The sequence below is a fragment of the Poecilia mexicana genome, unplaced genomic scaffold, assembly GCF_051168715.1.
Source record: "Poecilia mexicana isolate PSO_F unplaced genomic scaffold, ASM5116871v1 scaffold_2, whole genome shotgun sequence".
In the NCBI taxonomy this organism is placed as follows: domain Eukaryota; kingdom Metazoa; phylum Chordata; class Actinopteri; order Cyprinodontiformes; family Poeciliidae; genus Poecilia; species Poecilia mexicana.
The window spans coordinates 16,624,265-16,645,273 of record NW_028263371.1 but is presented as its reverse complement, the minus strand read 5'-3'; the positions used below and the strand labels follow the sequence as shown (position 1 = coordinate 16,645,273).

The 21,009-nt window shown below is 40.5% G+C and overlaps 1 protein-coding gene across 5 annotated transcripts in view; it reads left to right on the top strand.

Moving 5' to 3' along the window:
• caska (calcium/calmodulin-dependent serine protein kinase a) overlaps positions 1–21,009 on the top strand; it is a 143,709-nt gene that overhangs the window by 107,124 nt on the left and 15,576 nt on the right. For all 5 annotated transcript variants that reach the window (XM_088012064.1, XM_088012061.1, XM_015006268.2 and 2 more), the window contains exons 11-16: positions 1,184–1,305; positions 10,954–11,031; positions 15,325–15,405; positions 19,540–19,728; positions 19,865–19,943; positions 20,527–20,612. In XM_088012064.1, the coding sequence (XP_087868190.1) occupies positions 1,184–1,305; positions 10,954–11,031; positions 15,325–15,405; positions 19,540–19,728; positions 19,865–19,943; positions 20,527–20,612 (635 nt within the window). The remainder of the gene's footprint in view (positions 1–1,183; positions 1,306–10,953; positions 11,032–15,324; positions 15,406–19,539; positions 19,729–19,864; positions 19,944–20,526; positions 20,613–21,009) is intronic.

The window sequence follows — 21,009 nt, the reverse complement described above, 5'->3', positions numbered from 1 at the left end:
GCAATTTTGTTCGTGTTAAGATCACCAGCTGTCAATGAGAAGCGATGAGTCCCTCTAAATCAGACAAACATGTTCGTGGTGCGCAAGGCGCCAAAATAGGGTTTTCTAAATCTGTAAATTTTCACTTGTTCTTTAAAGAAAGAATAAATGAAATGCAATCATCTTTACCTGTTTTGGTCCCAGTTAGGGGTCATTTTGACTGCAGGAGATTCTGCACTGTTTTCTAGGCGGGGGAAATAAAAAAATAGATGCTAGCTTCAGACTTTTGTGGTGTTTGGTGACTCTAACAGAAAAATCCTACACATTTCACATCTTGTCACCTACCTGAGATAATGGCCTAAGTCATTTTTTTTTTTTTACCAAAAGTTATTTTTATTTTTTATTTTTACCATCTTCTGGATAGAAAGATGGCAAAAAAAAAAAGAAAAAGACTTTTGACAAAAAATTATTATTATTTTAGGAAGGTGATCTGGTGAGGGTGAAGAGAGGTGATCTGCATTTTCTACGAGTTGTAAATAACTTTATTATACTAACTGTAAATAGTTTTTAACAGTAAATAATATATTCCTGGTTTCTTTCTGTTCTTACATGCGCAGCACAGAAGGTGCTGACGCAGCGCGACGTCGACTGATAATCCAAACTCTTCCAAAGTGTCACTCTGCTTCTTTCTGTCTCTCTCTGTTAATGCTTCCCCTGGGCTAGGACTTCTAGCAGCAGAACGTAGGTATCAAGGCGCTTAGTGTGTGTGTGTGTATGTGTGTGTGTGTGTGTGGGTGTGTGTGTGTGTGTGTGTGTGTGTGTGTGTGTGCGTGTGTGTGTGCGTGTGTGTGCGCGTGTGTGTGTTGGGATTCTCTAAATGCAGCAGAAAGTTGTCTTCGATGTTTGTTGTTCTCCAGCTTCAAGCGCTGTGGTAATTTAGTCGACGTTTCAGGTGTTTAAACAGGAAACATGAGTAGTTTGTTTTGTTCATTTATGCTGTAACTTAATTGTGGAAATGATCTAAAGTTATGTTTTCTAAATTACAAAAAAACTTTATTTCACTACCTTCATGATTATTAACTACTTTGAGTTGCTCCGTCACAAAAGGACAAAAAGATGCACTGATGTTGTTTTTTTTTTTTTTTTTTTACCTGATAAAATGTGAAACGAACTCTTGACGAGCCTGTGGCCTCTGACCTCGCAGGGGCTGTGTCTCAAGTGCTGGACAGTTTGGAGGAGATCCACGCACTGACAGACTGCAGCGAGAAAGACCTCGACTTCCTCCACAGCGTTTTCCAGGACCAGCATCTACACACACTGCTCGACGTAAGCGTCCCTCCCACACACACACACACACACACACACACACACACACACACACGCACGCACAGCGTGACATCATCATCAACACATATATAAGCGTTCACACACTCTGTCCCCTCTGCGGTGGCTCACATCTGGCTCAACTCTCTACATCGTGATGAGTGGCGGACAGCTGCAGCCGCCGTAGAGGTCATGTGACCTCAGAGCCTCTGATCAAAGCTCGTTTGAGAGGCTTGGATCCGTCAAGACACTTTATTTTAACCTTTAGCTGCTCATGATTACAACACTCTCTCACATATTTAGCACCAAAAAAAGGCCTTTTTTTTGGTGCTAAATATGTGATTTTTATGCACTTGATTTTATTATACTGTGAATAATAATCACAGTCAATCCATAGATTGATTTCTGCTATTGATTCTTGTTTGGTGTTATTTGAGATTCGATGCTTTTATTGTTACATTCACAGTATTTGTTAACATAATGCTAAAAAAAACAAAAAAAAAACAGGGATCCACCATGTTGGATTTTTGGTTGATATCTGACATGCCGATATACTAAAACTCATTTGGCCGATAACCAAATACCAACCGATACCGATACTGATATTTTTTTTCTGTACCTTCTTACTGAAACTATACGACTTTCTCTACTGTGGAATTAAAATGCTGCATTATCTTTGTCAACTTTCTATTTGATATCAAATTTATCCATGACATCTGCTCTCTTTAAGACAATGACAACACTCAGTTTGTTCATATATATATATATATATATATATATATATATATATATATATATATATATATATATATATAAAGGGAAATAATCTGCAGTGGAACTAGTACATTTTTTAAACAATATTTAAAAATTATTGACTTAAGTTAATATATCTTCCTGAATAGTTTTATGTAAATTAGTTTTTAAGATTTTTGCTCTAGAAAACAGCAAAAATGCTCGTTAAGATTTTATGTTTTTGCAGTGAACCTGCAACTATCCACACTCACACTTATCATCCATCGACACTTTTCCGTCGTAGTTTTTATTTTCAAGTAGTTTTTTGTTTGTTTTGGTTTTTTTTGTCGACCGGTTCTGTGCAGAAAAACCCTGAGAGAGAATTTCACTGGCTGCATCTGACTGCAGCACCTCAAACCCAGGATGAGATCATGGGAACCGAACTGACAGCAGTTTGATTCGTGTTGTAAATGAGCCAGACCTGATTCCCACAGGCAGCCAGCGTGTGCATGTCTGAGCACAGCCTGCTGCCTGTCGGGCCTCGTCGCCGTCCGTCACTGTCGGGCCGCGTTTTCCGCACAAACACGTTTCATCTCACAGTCCTTCGGCCGTTGAGGAGTTTTTTCGATCTCGGTGATTTGACGCGCTGACAACAAGGCGAGTCGCTCCGCTCTTCTGTCTGACCATGTTAGAAAATCTAATTGTCTTTGCTCTTCTGTTGAAAACATTTACTGTCAAGTCAAGTCCCACTAAAATCCTCATTTATCTGCAGGTTTTACGTCAGTCGTCGTCATGGTGAACGACACTTGTAGAGGATTTCTTACAAATTTGTAGATAAATAAAACAACACAAACCCTGGAAATTGGTTGCAGCATTTGGTTATCCTCATGCTTGCTCACAGTCTTTCTCTTTATCAAAATGTTTTCATATTTAAATAACAGTATTTCATACACTAGACTAAGATTTAACTTCTCCATAACTTTATCCCTGACCCGTCTGAAGCCGTTTTAACAGGACGACTGCATTTCTACTGAATTTACACTTTGTTGGTCTTTCTCTTAATGTGCTGCCTCTGCTAAATGATCACATAATGTGCTGCAGCCTCATCGTCATAAAAACAAAAGTAACAATATTGTTATTTTTACTGGGTTCCCAGCGGTCTGGGTGGGGCCGTCAGAGACGATCTGGCATCTCGTTAAAGGGGCAGTATTATGTAAAATTTGCTTTTTTATAGCTATACTTCATTTTATAACATTACTCCCTCGTTAAAAACATATTCAGAGTGTTGACTTGATTCTTTCATGTATTAAGGCATGTTTGAGAAATCCTTTAATCTCCCATGGCAACCATTGAGCTGTGAAAATCGCCTGGGTGGACCTAGCCCCGCCTTCGAGACGCAGATTCTCCTCTGAGCTGCAGTTTCCAAGCTTGTGAGCATCCCTTCCTATACAAGTCAGCTCCTTCAGACTAGCCAGCAGCAATTAGCAAACACCTGGTGGAGCTGAGCATCAGATGAGCTCATTATAGGAGCTACTTCTCAGTGTAGTGCTGGTAAAAACATTGTTAAAGGGTTAATAGAGGAGCCATGTTGTGATGACTTCCTGAAGGCGGAGTTTCAGAAAGAGCAGCAATTTTTAAAGAGACAGAGGCCCAATTTTAAGCCATAAAATTCCAAAGCCAAATTTTGTTTAAATCATATTTGACGTATACATAATTTTTATAACATCTGAAGTTAAGATAGTTACTTGATTGTGCTATAGGGTAGCACTAGATGCCTGGAAAACATACAATACTGCCCCTTTAATCCCCTCAGTGCTGTGAACAGCCAGCCAGCTGCTCTCTGCTGCTCTCCATGACTCAGATGTGGACAGAGGCAACTGCTGACCCACCGATGCATCACCTCCTCACAGACCGTACTTCAGGAGTAGAGCAGACCTTACATAAACACGTCTTCGCCTTCCTTTCCATTTTCTTTGCTCAGCTGAGTGTCCAGCAGCAAGGTTTGGGGTTTACACTGAAAATGAGACTGAGACCAGTCGACCTGACTGCAGTTTGTTTGTTCAAACACTTTTATTTCACAGCCTAAATTCTTTTAGGAATTACGTTTCTACAGCACTAACATTGAGTCTATTCAGTATTTATGTTTATTTACCAGGATGGAGCTCGAACAGTTTTCCTTATTAGAATATTACTAATATTATGTGTTCTTGAATCCAGCTAATGAGGCCTAGCCAGTGCTGTATTAAAACGGGTGATGTTCATCATCTATTTTAAATCCTTTCTTAGACAAGCCACTAAAAAGCGATCTTGTTAGCATGTGTGCTTCCTGCTGCTGGCCTCAGTTTGACCAGGATTCGGTCAGAGCGGAGTGGCCAGCAGAGGAGAAAAGGTTAACCACATGAGATCAGCTCTTGGTATAATTGTGAAAATTCCCGCATTGAGAAGTTAATGTTGTTTCAGAATAACTGATTCCCTTCTTGGTATGATCGTACAGTTAAAACCAAATGCTTTCATAAACTGTATCTTTTTTTGTTCTCTCTGTTTTGGTCTAAATCAGACTGAAGTTGTTGTTTCCATTACCAATATGTGTAAACTTAGTCGATTATTCGCTAAAATAAAAAAAAAACCCACACAATTGGGATGTTCCCATTAAATATGAAACGCAGTTAAAATTACAAGTGAATGTGCTTGTTTACGTGATAAGTCATTAAAAACCACGCCACACCACGATCCTCTAACTACTTCCTGTCGCCGTCTCTGGTGATTAGCCAGTGGCAACATCCTGTTGTTGGTCATGTGACTCATGCGATGCAGAAAAAGGGTTTCAGTTCCAGCCCAATTTCCATACGGACAAAAAAACCAACTCATCCCAGCAGCAAAACTTTTTATCCAAAACTGAGCTTTTTTTTTGAAGTTGGTGTTTCCATTGAGCAAATTTATTTTTGAAATATCAATTTGCACAATTAAATGGTCAATGGAGATGCAGCTAATCCGAAAATAACGAGAGAAAAAATGTCTTCATTATTATTATTATTATTTTATTTTACTGTTTTCAAATTCAGATTTTTTTTTATTTGATTCTTTTTACATTTCTTTAATATTTGGTGTAACTTCCCTTCAGACTGTCTGACTTGGGTCAAACATTTCATTGACTTGCATGTAAATGTTTTGAGGTGACAGTTAAGGGGTTGACTCCTCACAACAATTAGCTGTTTTGACCCACTCCTCCTGAACTTTGCATATTCTCTGCTTTGTCGGCCACTTCGTTCATCCAGACCTTTTCAGCTCTGTGGGACGTAGATGAGAGGTTTTCGCAGAAGCCCTGAGATGCATTAGACATGTTTGCTTTTACTTAGGAAGTCTTTTTTTCCCCCCACAATTTTCAAATATATCTGCAACTTCTAAGCTTCTTTTATTTTCATCTTTTTTAAAATAAAAGATGGATATCTTTATTTAAAAGATGAATAAAGATGAATAAAACATTAGTTCTAGGAATCCCACCCTTTGTCTATCCGTTGCAGCAGGTCAGTGTGGTTTCACTCCAGTCCCTCTCGTGGCAAAATAAGCCACTCAGATATGTGTTTTTTCCTTCTCACTTCCATTTCTGGGCAGGAAAATACAAACAAACGCTTGGCTAAGAAATGAGAGAAGGATGTTTGGATTGTCAAAAAGACATGATGGAAAACCTTCCAGGAAGAAATTGTTCCTTGGGGAAAAGGCTAAATGCTTTTCTCCTGGCAGATTTCTATAAAGTAATCTTTATAGTATAATATAGGGATCAGAAATCTATAAAGTCATCTGCAAAGGGGGGAGAATGTCAGACTTTAAGAATATGTCTGTAAAAATATGTTTTTCATTTGCCTTTGAGGGCTTTGATTTTAAAATGATCTCCTCTGTTGTAGCCGCTTTGTAGCTAACTGGGCTCAAGTTGCTGATGTTTTCAGTTCCTCTTGCCATCATCTGCTTTGTGAAGTGCACCAGTCCCTCCTGCAGCAACACTGTCACTTCCTTCCCATACAGTTTAGTTTTCTGTGCAACTACTTCTTATACACAAATATAAACTGCTGGTTTCTGTAAATATACATTTTCATTATGCTTTTGTATTATTGTATTTGATTGAAGTGTAGCTTTCAAATAGTAATCCTATTGATTGAACTGAAACAATTAATTGGATTAATCGTGATTGATTGATAATTGAAATGCTTGTCAACTAATCTAGTAATCAATTAATCGTTAACTGTAGTATTCAGACTGAAAAAGGGCCATTTTGCTGAAAGAACAACACAGAGCAGTAATGAAGACAAAACTTTACAAAGAATAAACTTAATGGTTTAAATAAACAAAATCAATTAAGCTCCTTTTATCTAATTATTAATTGGTTAAATTAAAAAATAATCAATGGATCAGCCCTACACTGTATTTATCTTAAATCAGGCTAAAAGGTTTGAGCTTTTCTCATGTTGATGTTAGAAGATTGTTTTAGCTGCTTTTGCATATTTGCTACAAATGATCAAGTAGGCGTTACATGAATGCTACATCACTGCATTTTAGGCAATGAAATGTTTTTCTTTCATCTAAAAAAGAGATTTTTTTTATTTTCATCTTTTAATATATTTCTAATATTATCTCAAAAAAGATTTAAGTTGTTAGAATAAAGATCTGCAGAATGTGCCAGTTTTTGTATGCGATTAAAAGGCTATGTCGATCTTATTGTTTACTAAAATAATCGTTGGTTCGATGAAGTCTGATATTTTCCTGCTGAAGCAACACCAGGCCAGCAGGGAGCAGACGTTATTTGGATGGAAACCAGTCTGACCAACCGGGCTCCACTTCACCATGTTCACTGCTCTGAGCAGGACATCTGGAACAAGCTCAGCTCAGTTTGAAGCCTGATTACTGGAAGCAAAAGCTCAAAGCCTGGGCCTCAAATCACAGTTTCACTAGTTTAACTTTCCTTGCATGCAGATTTATCCTGCCAGCCTGATAAATAAGGAATCCTGTGTGGCACACAGAGCGAGTTGAACAGAGATGTGTGTGCTTTCTTACAGGCTGAATAGGTCAAAGTGTGTTTTTGTGTGTGTATCAGTGTTGGTGGGAGCTGCCGATGTCTCCTTTTAGCTCTACTTTGCCCCCCTCGGTCCCCCGGCTTTAAGAGAGGGGGATCAGAGCAGGATGGGACGGAGGAGAAGGAGCCCAGCTTTGGTGGGAACAATGATGGCTGTTGTCGGGCCTCGGTGCCACTCGCTGGCAGCCGCCGCTGCGCTCACACATCCTGCAGACGCCGCCGTTCGCGCTCCACTGGTGTTTCTCTGCCAATCGCTCGCTGCTTTCGGGAGCCTTGTGCGTGTTTACGTCCCGCTCTGCTCTCTCCCGACGTGTGCGCAGGATCGGCGTTTTCGCCAGGCGATGCCTCGAGGTAAATTTCAACGCGCTCAGTGTGTGTGTTTTTGGTGTGCGACGTGTTTAATGAGGAGCTTCAGTCGAGCACATTTATGCGTTTCTCTCCTGCCGCTGCTCTCTGTGCAGTTCCTGAGGCTCCTCTGGGCCGACTGAGGCAGAGACACGACCGCGAGTGAATCTCTGTTTACACCTGTCAGTGTTCAGTAATGAAGATATGTTGTTTTCATCTCAGAATATATGATGCCGTTTTGGCTGAAGGCGCACAGATTGATTCATAAGAGCGCCAGGTTTTGGCAGTTTTGCAGAAAGTAAACAAGTCATTCTGCTTGGGTAAAAAAAACATATGAGCTCCTATCTGCAGATGCCAGCTTTCCGAAGTTGTAATCTACTGATTACTTTTACACTTTAGTTTATTTTGATGTAACATGACTCGCACTGATCAGGTGGTCATAATAACACGGTGTGTCATGGTCCCTGTTAGCGGACGACACATATTAGTGAACGTTTTCCTCTCAGCGTTGATGTTTTAGAAGCAGGGAAAATGAAGAAGTCTGAGGATTTGAGCGAGTTTCTGACCTGAGTGAAGTCGGGTTAAATCTGTGTCACGCCTCTGTGCAGCAAAACGTTTTGTTTGTGCTGCTAGCATTAGTCAATGTTTCCAAAGGTCAACCAGCCAGGCCACATTTACAAAATCCAATGAAATTTAGCGTCAATCCACTGTGCTACCAATAAGTTGGTTTGTGTAGCAAAAAATGATTTTGTGCCGTTATAATTTTTAAGGTAAGATGAGGTCAGCAGAGATAAACTGAAACTAAAATACAATAATAAGCTAGTTTACTATTGACACCAAATCTGCATGATTTTTTTTTAAATGTGGAAACATTTTGTGATATCTTTAAAATGATAGTGGCACAAACAAAAACAATTTTTGCTGCAAAAGCCTAATTAAACCGCTTTATTTAATTTGAAGAAGGTGGCAGGAGCGGCAGCTTCAGGTGCTGATTGGTCTTGACTAGACGACTGAGTCTGACTTGGAATCTACCATATATCCTGATTTTCATATCTATTAAAATCGTTTGTCTGACCACACAGTTATGGATTCAAAGCTGAGTGATGAACCGATCTAAACCTAAACCAGAGTATTAGATTCTTCCAGAATATTACAATTCTGTATGCATTGACTGAAGCCAAGCAGACATTCTTGAAGACCGTTCGCCTATCATACAAAACATCTGGTAATGGATCATTAGTCTGATTCAAGTGGAGGACTACATCCTAAAGGATAAGCCAATGCAATATCAGAAACTCTTCGTTGTGTTTATGAAACCGTTCTTGCACTTTTTTAAGGACGTTTTGTCAAAGAATGTTTCACTTTGTCAAATGTGTCAAAGTTCTGCCCACTTTGACCTGAATTATTAAGGATTGCTTTGCCACTGTTGTCCTTTTCCTAATATACTTTCCGGTGCCACATCCTAGTACAGAAAACGGTGACTAGCCGTTGGACCAGGTCACCTTCTTTCACTCCTTCGTTGTCCGGATCAAGCATTAAAAGAAAGTCACGGGTCGGTTCAACCATTCAGTTAGCATGTTCCAAAGTTTGGAAATCAGTAATATCTAAACGAACTTGTTTTCCTGGAAAGTTTGCAGACAAAGTCAGCACCTCACACTGTTCTTGAACCGTTTTCATGGTGTAGCATTTAATGCTTGATATGAAACCAAACATTCACTTTGGGTAATTTTCTTGATGCTACATCCGAGTTGAACCGTCAAACCATCACAATCTGATCTTTGTTGAAACCTCTCCAAACTGCCCACAACATGACGTCTCTTAATCAGAAACCACTGATCTCACTTCCAGTGGTCATGATAATTGATGTATACAGTTCAGACTTTTATCTGGACCGGTGCTTGCATGACTGCGTTAGAAATGGACACCCCATTCCGTTGATCGGTTTTGGTATTTTTTCTTCATCGAAGTTTGAATTCCTTTCTAGCATAGTTCTGTCTTTCTCCTTTGACAAGCACAAGTGATTCATAACACTGAGAGAAAAATAGTAGCTTGCTTTCTGTGCTGTGTAATTCATGTTTAGGAATGCTACAAGGAAACGTCAAACTAGACGTTCTAGTTTTGAAGCCAAAGGAAAACACCTCTTGAACTTTGTTGCTCTTCTGTTTTCACACGAAAGCTGTCAACTCTGAGAAGACTGTGCTCTGCAACTGGGTCCATAAATATTCCCAACAGCTATCCAGAATTCCTTGCTATGCTTCCCGGTTCTATAAGGCTACAAGTCTACCCTTCATTATGAGAGCGATGTTGATGTGTGATCTGCAGCAAATCTTTTCTAGAAAACTGTCAAAAGTTATTTGCTGTAGGCATTAAGTTGTCCACATCTGTTCAGTGAAATGTGATGCTGCTGCTGTTGTTAGAGAGAAAACACAGGGGCGTTGGGTATCATTGCACTGCCTGGTACAAACCTCTGTTTTTCTTTGAGAGTGTGTGTGCGTGTGTGCGTGTCTGTGTGCGTGCGTGTGTGTGTGTGTGCGTCTACGACTGTGTGCACTTATAGCGGCACACTGTCTGCCAGTGTTCTGTGCTGCAGGTCAAATGAAAATTACATGCTGCTCGGCAAACATCACACACTCGTTCCTTTTTCATGTGATAACGGCTGTGTCACTCGGCCGTGGTCGTCTGCGTCCGAGGTCCCAAAGGCCGCTCGGTTTTAATTTGAGCCACAGCTGCTGGCTTTGTCTCGACTGCCTTTCAGGGCTGATCTGTCCCTTTATGACACCTGCACCAGTATGTTGTTTTGAACCATTTATAATGACTCATGTCCTACAAGCAGAGAGGTGAGAAGTGCTTATTGTCAACAGATAGCTCTAATGACGAAATGATGAATTAACAACAAGCTCTTCCAAAGACTTTTTCACCGTTTCTTTTTCTTGCAATAGCCTATGCACACATTTTGCAGACACATCTGCACAAACAATACCTCTGTCGCACTGGAGTCTTTCTAATCATTTGATCCTCAAACGCATGAGAGCTGATCACCAGTTGAGCTGGTTGTTTGGTATTTTCTGGACTAGATTTGCTATAAAATGTTCTTAATCTTACTAAACCGATTTCATCCTAAGTTATGCAAGCACTTTGTCTACGCTGATGAAAATGTACTCACCTCAGCTTGCTTGCTTGTTGGGATGGCAGCATAGCAGGGGACCTTGCCTTATTTTCTAAATAAAACAGTAACTATTTGACAACCTGGGGTTCACAATGACTGGGTAATATGTTGTTGAACAATCCCAGACTGACAGGTTAAATATGAAATGATAGTGACGTCTCAGCAAAAGTAATTTACCCCAGCCTGACACAGTTCGACACAGAAGGAATCTTTGTGGAAAAGTACATAAAATCTGAGGGGCAATGAATTGTCACACTCATCTGACATGCAAAGAATGAGTGGTGTAATAGACGGAGCCTCACTTTCGACTGACTCGCTCACTGGCTTCCTGCTTTCCTTTCAGCTCTACGATAAGATCAACACCAAGTCGACGCCACAGATCCGAAACCCCCCCAGTGATGCGGTGCAAAGAGCCAAAGAGGTGACTGAGCACACACTTCTCACTTTCCCCTTTGACTGATCATTTTGGGTTTTTGAAGGTTTATCAGAAACAGCAGCAGAAAGATGTCAAAGGGACCATGTGTTTGTAGAAAAATGTAAGAAATGCTCAAACTGGTGGAAGGATAGCAGCAGGTCACGTTGACCCCCCGTTTTAGCTGATGCTAACAATTTAAAACTCAAACTGTAAATGTTCAACTCTCATGACGATATAGTGAGATTTTGACTTTTAATGCACAGGAGACTGTTGAATTGGTTTGCTCACCGGAACAAGATTCAAGTTACTGCAGTAATGTTACGTTCGCCCCAAGCCCACCAAGAGTGTTTTTGATTTTACTTCATCAATTGTAAATGCTTTCTACAATCTAGTGTACATTTACTTACGATGAGTCGATACCAAATACACCACATTAGTGAGGAAACTGTTTCACAGCCTCAGTCATTAGCACATGCTAACACGTTTAATGGATTCAGAGAAAGCCCTCTATCAAACACAATGACGTCTAACGAGCACTTTCACTGCATGAACTCTTCTGGTTTGTGATAAGACATAAACATTACCGAAGTAAATTTATCAAGCCTGATAACCACAGCTAAGATGCATTGTTGATTTACTGCCTTATGATGGGGTGGTACTATGGATATTCCAGAAACATAGTGCACAATCAAGTAACTGTTACCTTCATTTTTATCAAGCATGACTTAAAAGACATATGACTTCAAAATTTGACACCTTGAAATTGGACCTGTAAGAAGCTCCTGCTCTTTCTGGAACTTATTACAACAGCATTACAACAATGTCCAGTAGATGCTGAATTGTACCAAGTGTTTGCTAATTGCTGCTTCCTCTGGTCTGGTGGAGCCTAGTGGAGGTATTACGAGGGAGGGATGCTCAGTAATGGGGAAGCTCAGCCAGTGACTGCAGCTCCAGGGAGGAGCTTCTTCGAAAAGGCAGCGCTCTGTTACACCACACAGCCTGGTTGCCGCAGGAGACTAAAGGATTTCTTATGCTTGAAAGAATCAAAGCAACACCCCGTGTGTGTTTTTGATTAGAGAATAATATTATAACATCATGTAAGGCTCAATAAAGTTAATTTTGCAGAATACTGTCCCTTTAAGAAGCCAAGCTTGCTAGTAAGTCTGACATTAGCATTAGCGTTGTTACTAAATCAGCTAAGCCTGGATACAAACAAATTCAAACACCATAGAAACCTCTTTAACTACGTCTTATAACAACTTTTTCTCAGCTGATGTATTCATTCATATTTAATTTCATAGGAATATAAACTGGACCCTGACATTTACGGTGGTTAGGGACCACAGCTACCGGCAAACGGCTAAAATCCACAAATACCTGAGAGCCACTCTGAGGATGCGTATAACTCCCTGTTTTAATTGTTTAAACACCAAATATACCTTAATCTTAATCAATACCCACAGTGGAAACTATCTTGGCAGTACTACACAAGCTAGCATACAGTCTGCCTTTAAATATTAGCTACAGAAAGCTAGCATCTACAGTCTTCCTGTTGATATTAACTGCAGAAAGCTAACATCTGCAGTCTTCCATTAACGTTAGCTACAGAAAGCTAACATCTACAGTCTTCCTGTAAACGTTAGCTACAGAATGCTAGCATCTATAGTCGTCCTTTAAATATTAGCTACAGAAAGCTAACATCTAGTCTTCCTGCTACAGAAAGCTAGTATCTACAGTCTTCCTGTTGATATTATCTACAGAATGCTAGCATCTATAGTCGTGCTTTAAATATTAGCTACAGAAAGCTAAAATCTACTGTCTTCCTTTAACGTTAGCTACAGAAAGCTAACATCTTGTCTTCCTGCTACAGAAAGCTAGCATCTACAGTCTTCCTGTTTATATTAGCTACAGAAAGCTAACATCTACAGTCTTCCGTTAACGTTAGCTACAGAAAGCTACCATCTAGTCTTCCTGCTACAGAAAGCTACCATCTAGTCTTCCTGCTACAGAAAGCTAACATCTAGTCTTCCTGTAAGTATTAGCTACAAAAGGCTAACAGTTTTTCTATAAATACTAACTACAGAAAGTTAACATCTACAGTCTTCCTGTTGATATTAGCTACAGAAAGTTAACATCTACAGTCTTCCTGTTGATATTAGCTACAGAAAGCTAACATCTACAGTCTTCCTGTTGATTTTAGCTACAGAAAGCTAATATCTACAGTCTTCCTGTTGATTTTAGCTACAGAAAGCTGATATCTAGTCTTCCTGTAAATATTTGCTACGAAAAGCTAACAGTTTTTCTATAAATATTAACTAGAGAAAGCTAACATCTACAGTCTCGTTTAGCCTACGCTCAGGAAGCAGCCGAATGACCCGTACTACATCACACTTTGAAAAAAGCTAACTCCATTCTATCAGTCAGAACAAATGAAAATGAATGGCTCTTCTGGATTGTCACCTAATAGCATGTCAAACACTTTTTGTAAGACGCATTAAAATAAAATACTTAATGTTGTTGGAATTCATTTATGGCTGAACATGAAATGTGCAAACTGAGGGAGTTACCAAAGAGTCAGAGCAGCGAGATGAGTGGGTGAGGCCCGGAGACGTAAATCCCAGAGCTGTTCAGACTGGGGAGGCCGTTTAACGGGAGGGAGCACAGAGTCTGGGCTTATTAACACCGAACGTTTATATGAGACTTTCAAGTCCGCTCAGAGATTCCAGGTCACATTTTCCTACTTAAATCAGCTGTGATAGATTTAAAGTGGCGTGCAGAACTTCAACAGATGCTGATGATTAAAGAGAAAGAGCAGATTTTACTTCTGATGTTGCGTGTGTTTTAGCTGTTCTCGGTCTAGCTGATGCTTGAAGCAAAAACATACGGCACCTAAATGCATCTGAGATAAACTCAAAGTGTTTTATTACCCACTGGAAGCAAAGGCATACTCTTTTTACTCCTGCTGTAAAAATTAACAGCGCCACTAATTTCTGACTGAAACTAAAATACTTTTATTTTCCTTCTTTACTTAAGTGTCAAACACAAATTACAATGTTTAGTTGTGTGCTACATATGGCAGCCCTCCCCTGCCGTCTCCATTTTATGTTTTTTTTACAAGCTTTCCTTTCCGTAACTAAACATGACCTCAAAAGAAGGAGGGGTGCCATACACACATGTAACATGAACATGATCCAAATTGCAATACAACTGGTACAGAAAACACCCGGTTCTAGCTAGATTCTCACAAAAACATTGTAGCAGAATTTGTTCTAAAGTTAACAATCTGTTTATTGGTTTGTTTATTGCTGACATTATTAGTCATACCACCACCTATTTGTTTTTGATCAACAAGTTTTATGTTTTGTGACAAAACAGGGGAATTTTGGTACGTAGCCCTCCAGCTAAACACTAATTGTTGGTGGGTTGTTGTTATTACTGTGGCTTGCTTGCTAAATTAATTGCCCGTCGGGACATGAATAAAGATCTGAGGACCTCAACTTTTACTTAAAGGCGTAATATTGAGATTTTAAATTTTTTTGTTGTTTTTTAAGATTTGTTTGGCTCTAGTGGCCTTTATTTGACAGGAAAGTGATGAGAGAAGGGGGAAGACATGCAGCAAAGGTCGCCAAGGCCGGGAATTGAACCTGCGACAGCTGCGTCGAGGACTAAGGCCTCCATATGTGGGTTGTGCTTAACCCCTGCGCCACCACAGCACACCCTGTAATATTGAGATTTTTATCTCAAAATAAAGTCAGAGATGTAGCAAACACTCAATGAGTGATGAGGCTAGCTTAGCTTAAAACGGACACATTCTGCATGTGTTGGTTTGTCAGAAAGTAACACGAATATTCAAAACCAAACAACAAGCCTGAGTTTATCCAAGTAATATCAAGTTTCGTAGATTATATGCTATGTTTGTAAGCGTTAAATGACATGAAAAGCTAACATTTCGTGGTGGGAAGAGTTTTCTCTGGAATCTAAGGGGTAAACGAGGCACCTGGATGTAAGAGGCTCCGCCCACCCTTCAGCTTTTCCAAGCAGCGACTCAATAACGCAGGTTTCAGAGCAAACACCCACACCCTGTGAGAGGCCTCTCACCTCTACAATGCCACATTCACCAGTCAGGCAGGATAACCGGAGCTGACAACACTAAGCGCTATCAGGAGGTCACGGGAACCTTAAGAGGGGAGGGCCTGTGGGGCTGCCGGGTTGGTCTGTCTGCATAGTTTGAGGTCCAGCAGGTACGTCGGCGTGAAAGTGACCTGTTTGAAGCAGACTGTCCTTTCCCTGCATCCTCAGGTCCTGGAAGAGATCTCCTGCTACCCGGAGAAGTACGAAGCTAAAGAGCTCAGACGGATACTGACGCAGCCGCACTTCATGGTGAGTAGAACGAGTGGCAAACGGGCCCGATGGCACATTATTGATTTCCCTTCACGCCCTGCAACCAGAAACGACACAAGAATGCCAGAGTCCTCAAAAGCTTAAAAATCTGAAAAGTGTGGCTGATTGGTCAGGTGGTTTAAGGTGATTTAAATCGTTTCTTCTTTGTTTCTTAACTCAGACATGAATGTACTGAATAACAAATGAATTTGATAACTCTGCTCTCTTGAATGCACCAACAGCTTCACAATCCTGGTCAAGCATGTAAAAACAACACAACTTTAATTTGTTCAGTCGGTGCAAAAAGGAGTAGAAGAGCAAGTTTAAAATAAATAATATAGAAACTGAAACTGATAAAAACAATAGATTGACTAATTTGGTCAAAGTGTAAAAAATAAACTGTAGCAAACCTTCTTTTAAATGGTTATGAAAGTGCAATTAGGAATATGATGTAAAATAAATAAAGCATAGAATTAGACTGAATAGATGGAGCACATTGTCACCGATTTCCGATCTAGAATTGTTTTCAGTGTCAGGACCGATACTGATATTGGGTCTGCTTACTACATCATGCAGAGTTGTTCTCTGAAGGTGGTTGGGTCTGTTGCCAGAGTAAAAAGGGGTGAATGCAAATCAAATCTTTACTTTTACATGTTGATTTGTAGACAGAAAAGATATGATTATTTTGTTGTTGCTCAAGGAAACACAAAACATCTGATACCATTAAGCCACTCCAGAGGGCCATTACTGTCGGCTGCCTCCCTCACTAATCTTATCGCATTAGTGCCAATGATGTCCTCACTGATCAGTGAGCTGCTCAGTATCAGATGGACAGAATATCACTGGTGGGACCAAACAGAGGAGAGAGAAATGCATCAAAGCAAAGTGAGGGTTGAAGGTGTGATTATGGTAATTAGGCAGGATGGAGGGGGCAGGACGGGCGCCAGCGGAGCGAGTCTGATGCGATGTGTCGGGTCAGATACCGCCACCCTCTCCCCGTCGCCCCTTTGTGGCGCTCTTGACCTGACATGTTCCCCGTTCCAACAAGAGGAACCACAGCAGGACTCCTGTTAGCGCGCCCGGTCTGCTTGGGGAGGAACAGACTGTCCTGGGGAGCAGATGACTCAGGATGACTGTGTCCATCTGACTGGGCGTGCTGTTGCTGTGACATTAATGCCTGCTAAAAATACAAGCTTGGTTTTGTTCTGCTTTAGCAAACGAAAAATTGTCAAAGAGACGCTAACCCGATTCGTCCCTGGTGTCAAATATCTATCAGTCCTCATTTATCAAGAAAGTTGTTGATAAAAGGTTCGTATTAATGCAGCTTTCCTTCAGCCTCCTTCTGCCTTACCCCTCACCAGGGCCGGCCCAAGAATTTTTGGGGCCCTAAGCAGATTTTCACTTGGGGGGAACAGGGGCACGGGGGCACACACACCAACATGTCAACACCAGATACTCTGTCATTCCTAAGCTACTCTATCTATGTAACGCAGCTACTATCATTAGCGTAATTTGCAGTTAGCTTACATAACAGTGTCATCGTGGCTACTGATTTTAGCCTTACAGGAGTAGCAAAGTAAAAGAAATTATTTGGATATTGTGGTATTTAAGTGTGCTGTATTATTTAAATTATTTGAAAGTAATAATAGTTGATAAAAACTAAATTTACAGTCAACAAGTTTCATGTATTTGTCCAACAGCAGGGAGATATCAGCCTAAAATACAGAAATAGTTTTTCCGTGTGTGATAGCATTTAGTTTGTGTTATTAAATGTTATTTTAATGCTAAATGTGCTATATAAAGGCATTTGATTTGAAGTAAAGTCAGAGTTCAGATTCTGGGCAGATTGACAATAACAAATGTTCCCCAACAATAAATTGTCCCACTAACTATCACGATAAACGACAATATTGCTGTTTTGACACCATTTTCAAGTAATATATTGATAATCGCACAATAATGAGAGCTTACCCTCTCAAAGACCAATAAACTTGTAATTTTGTAAATAACACTTAAAAACCGGAACTGGACGTTCACCAAAATAAAACACAGCCACCAAAAACAAGAAGAGAAACGGGAACGAAAACCACACACGACTGAAGCCATAAATGAAATGGATTGTGATGTCGATTAATAACCAGAAGGCAGATTAAATCATTTTAATTTATCGTGTGATTCATTTACTCAGATGTAAGCATTGAAAACTGAGTTGTTTGCTGATGATCTTCTGGTGTTGTTGTGTTCTGAGGATCTTCCCCAGGAAACAAACCATCTGAATATTTTGTGACAACGTGACATTTTGCAACGTCGTTTTCATTTCTTGAACCAAGCAGCAAACAGGATGCGTGTAATTTCACCAATTAGTTTTCTGACCACAGTCAGAAAACCTCAACCTATTGGCTGAGGTTTTGAGCTGCTCTCAGAATTTATGAGATTCTGATCAGAGTTTGAGTGAGATCTCATTTTGCTGCTGCTTTTCCTCAAACTCTCTTCCTCTTTTTGTGTTATTCTTTAAATTCTCATCCAGCTGAGCTGAGCTGAGCTTTAAACCCCGTTCTCATTCAGACACAGAGTCACGTTTGTGCGTCTCAGGTCGTGTGTGATGTATTTTGACATGGGATTTGGAGAGCTGCCAGTGTCTCTGATGTGATCTCCTTCCACAGCTGTGTGTGTGTGTGTGTGTGTGTGTGTGTGTGTGTGTGTGTGTGTGTGTGTGTGTGTGTGTGTGTGTGTGTGTGTGTGTGTGTGTGTGTGTGTGTGTGCGTGCGTGTGTGTGTGCGTGTACTGCCGAGGGAAGCCCGTGACAGTTTCCCCCTATTGCTGAGCTTTGATTGCCGTCTTGTGAAGTTCAGACCGGTTTGTTAAAGTGCCGCTCAAGGGCCCTGTGCGGCTGTCAGCCGAGTGAAATCGAGCTGTGTAGGTGTGAGGCGGCGCAGGAGAAACGGGCCACGGACCAGCGACACATGTGGAAAACTGTGGAGCAGCGAGTTAATGTGGGAATCCCTCCAGCTCTTCACTTCAAGGCTGGTTTATGTTTAACTCCACCTCTGAACTGTGCAGAGACCCTCCGCAGTCCCACATTATCATCATGTCACCTAAAATATCTCAAGTCTTCATCTGTAGCCCCCTCAAGAGGAGTTAGGTAGATCGTTGACTGAAGCCATTCAGCATTTATATCATACGTGCTGTTTCTCGGTGTCCACCAGGTATTCTTGATGAACAGGCGTTCAACAGGCCGTTGTTGAAAACCTTTAAAATGATGATCACGCTAAAGTTTGTTTACTCAAAAACTAAAGTTTTATTACTGTATGGATTAAGTTCAAATGACCTAACATGATAATAATAGCCCTTAAGCTAACGTCACTTTAGTTTTAGCTCTTTTGAACTTAAACATTAGCTAACATTTCTCGAAACAAATTAGCAAGATTTTGTAGCATTAGCTAGCATGTTACATTAATTATCAATCAAATCAATAAAATGTTATTTGTATAGCACATTTCAGCAGCAAGGCATTTCAAAGTGCTTTACATAATTAAAAGAAAACAGCATGTGACATTGAATAAACAGTGAGAAAGAGATTTTGAGAAAAAAAAGATTAAAAAAAGATTAAAACATTAAAACCCGCGCCCCTTTTCAGCCAGGGGGGATGACACCCACCGCTGCAGCTGTTTGATTGATTTATTAGTCAGACCTGATAATTAGCTAGCATGTTACAGTAGTTAGCTAATACATCTAATATAACTTTAGCTAACTAGTTCAGTTGTGTTCTTGAAGATGCTTGGCTTAAAATAAAACATGTATAATACTTGACAATATTGTGTGAAATTTTGGATACTTAACCATACAGGGATTCTTTAATGTGAAATAATAAATACAGAGCTAAAATAACAAGATTCTCTGCAGGAAGGTGAATCTTTAATCTGCAGGCATGCAGGTAATGTATTCCAGCTGTCGATCAAAACCTCCAAAAGTCAGGATTGTTCTGATTTTTTATACATCAAACTCCTGTCTAACTTTTGATTCAGTTTTTTAAAATGCATCTTAAACTTCTTTATTCTGTCTTTGCTGAATCTTCCTCACTGACTCCCAGAGGTTTCTTAATCAGGTCTCCTTTGTGCTCTGTGCGACCGACAGGCACTGCTGCAGGCCCACGACGTGGTCGCCCACGAGGTTTACAGTGACGAGGCTCTGCGGGTCACTCCTCCGCCCACCTCGCCCTACTTGAACGGAGACTCCCCGGAGAGTGCGAACGGAGACATGGACCTGGAGAACGTCACCAGAGTCCGCCTGGTCCAGTTCCAGAAGAACACAAACGAACCCATGGTACATGTCCTCACAAACTCAGTATTTGGAAGGCAAACAAAATCCCAAGTTGACCCTGTTAAGCACCACCAGCTGCCCCATCAAATGTGTGACGAAGCGCCTCTGACTGAAGATTTGTCTGCGTTAAATCATGCAGGGCATCACGCTGAAGATGAACGACTTGAACCACTGCATCGTGGCCAGGATAATGCACGGAGGAATGATCCACAGACAAGGTTCGGTTTCACTGGTATCTGCAGCGTAATGACAGATTCTTCAGAAGCTTTTCACAGAATAAACACCCAACTGCATTGTTTTTTTCTTCTTTTTTTGCTAAAAGACCATTATGATGTGATTTCCAAGCACACAGTGCCATTTTATAGCACAATCAAGTGACTACGTTACCTCCAGTTGTTATTTATCAAGTATGACTTCAAAGAAAATTTACTTTGACATGAAGCGCCTTGAAATTGGACCACTGTCTCTTTAAGAAACTCCTGCTCTTTCTGAAACTCCGCCTTCAGGAAGTCATCACAACATGGCTCCTCTATTAACCTTTTAGCAACGTTTTACCAGCGTTTCACTGAGTAGTAGCTCCTATAACGAGCTCAGCAGATGGCGCAGTTCCACCAGTGGTTTGCTAATTGCTCCTGGCTAGTCTGAAGGAACTTTAAACATATCTCATTTATAATAATATAAATCAGGGATTTTTACTTTTGCCGTAGTGGTGATAGGAAAAAACACAACAGAGTCTAAAAGAGCGTAGCGTAGCTCCACTGCTCCACCGGCCTCATCTCCTGAGCTCTGGTTTCCTCACAGGAACGTTGCACGTTGGGGATGAGATCAGGGAAATCAATGGCATCAGCGTGGCCAACCAGACCGTGGAGCAGCTGCAGAAGATGCTGGTAAGTTACTCTGCATTGTCCATCTTGCTTTTTGAAGCTTCTGAAAAGAGTAGCGCTGTGGGATTAGACCATTTCTGCAAATCGTTGCTTGCAGATCAACCTTTGAAGGCTTGAGCATTGCTAAATCAAAAATGGAAAACTCACTCAGCGTTAGAATCTGCAGGTAAAGAAGCAATAGACTGTTTCTACTTTAAAAAAAAAATAAAACTAGTCTTTCAAACTGCTAACAAAGTGTGATATCACTACCTGGCGAACACGCTTCAGTATTCATGACTCCATCAAAATTCGATGCATTTTATTTGGATATTATGTGACACAGCAAGACAAGGTTGAACAAAGTTGCATGTAGGCCTGATATGATAACAGGTTTTGCTTGAATGATAAATTGCCCTGAGAA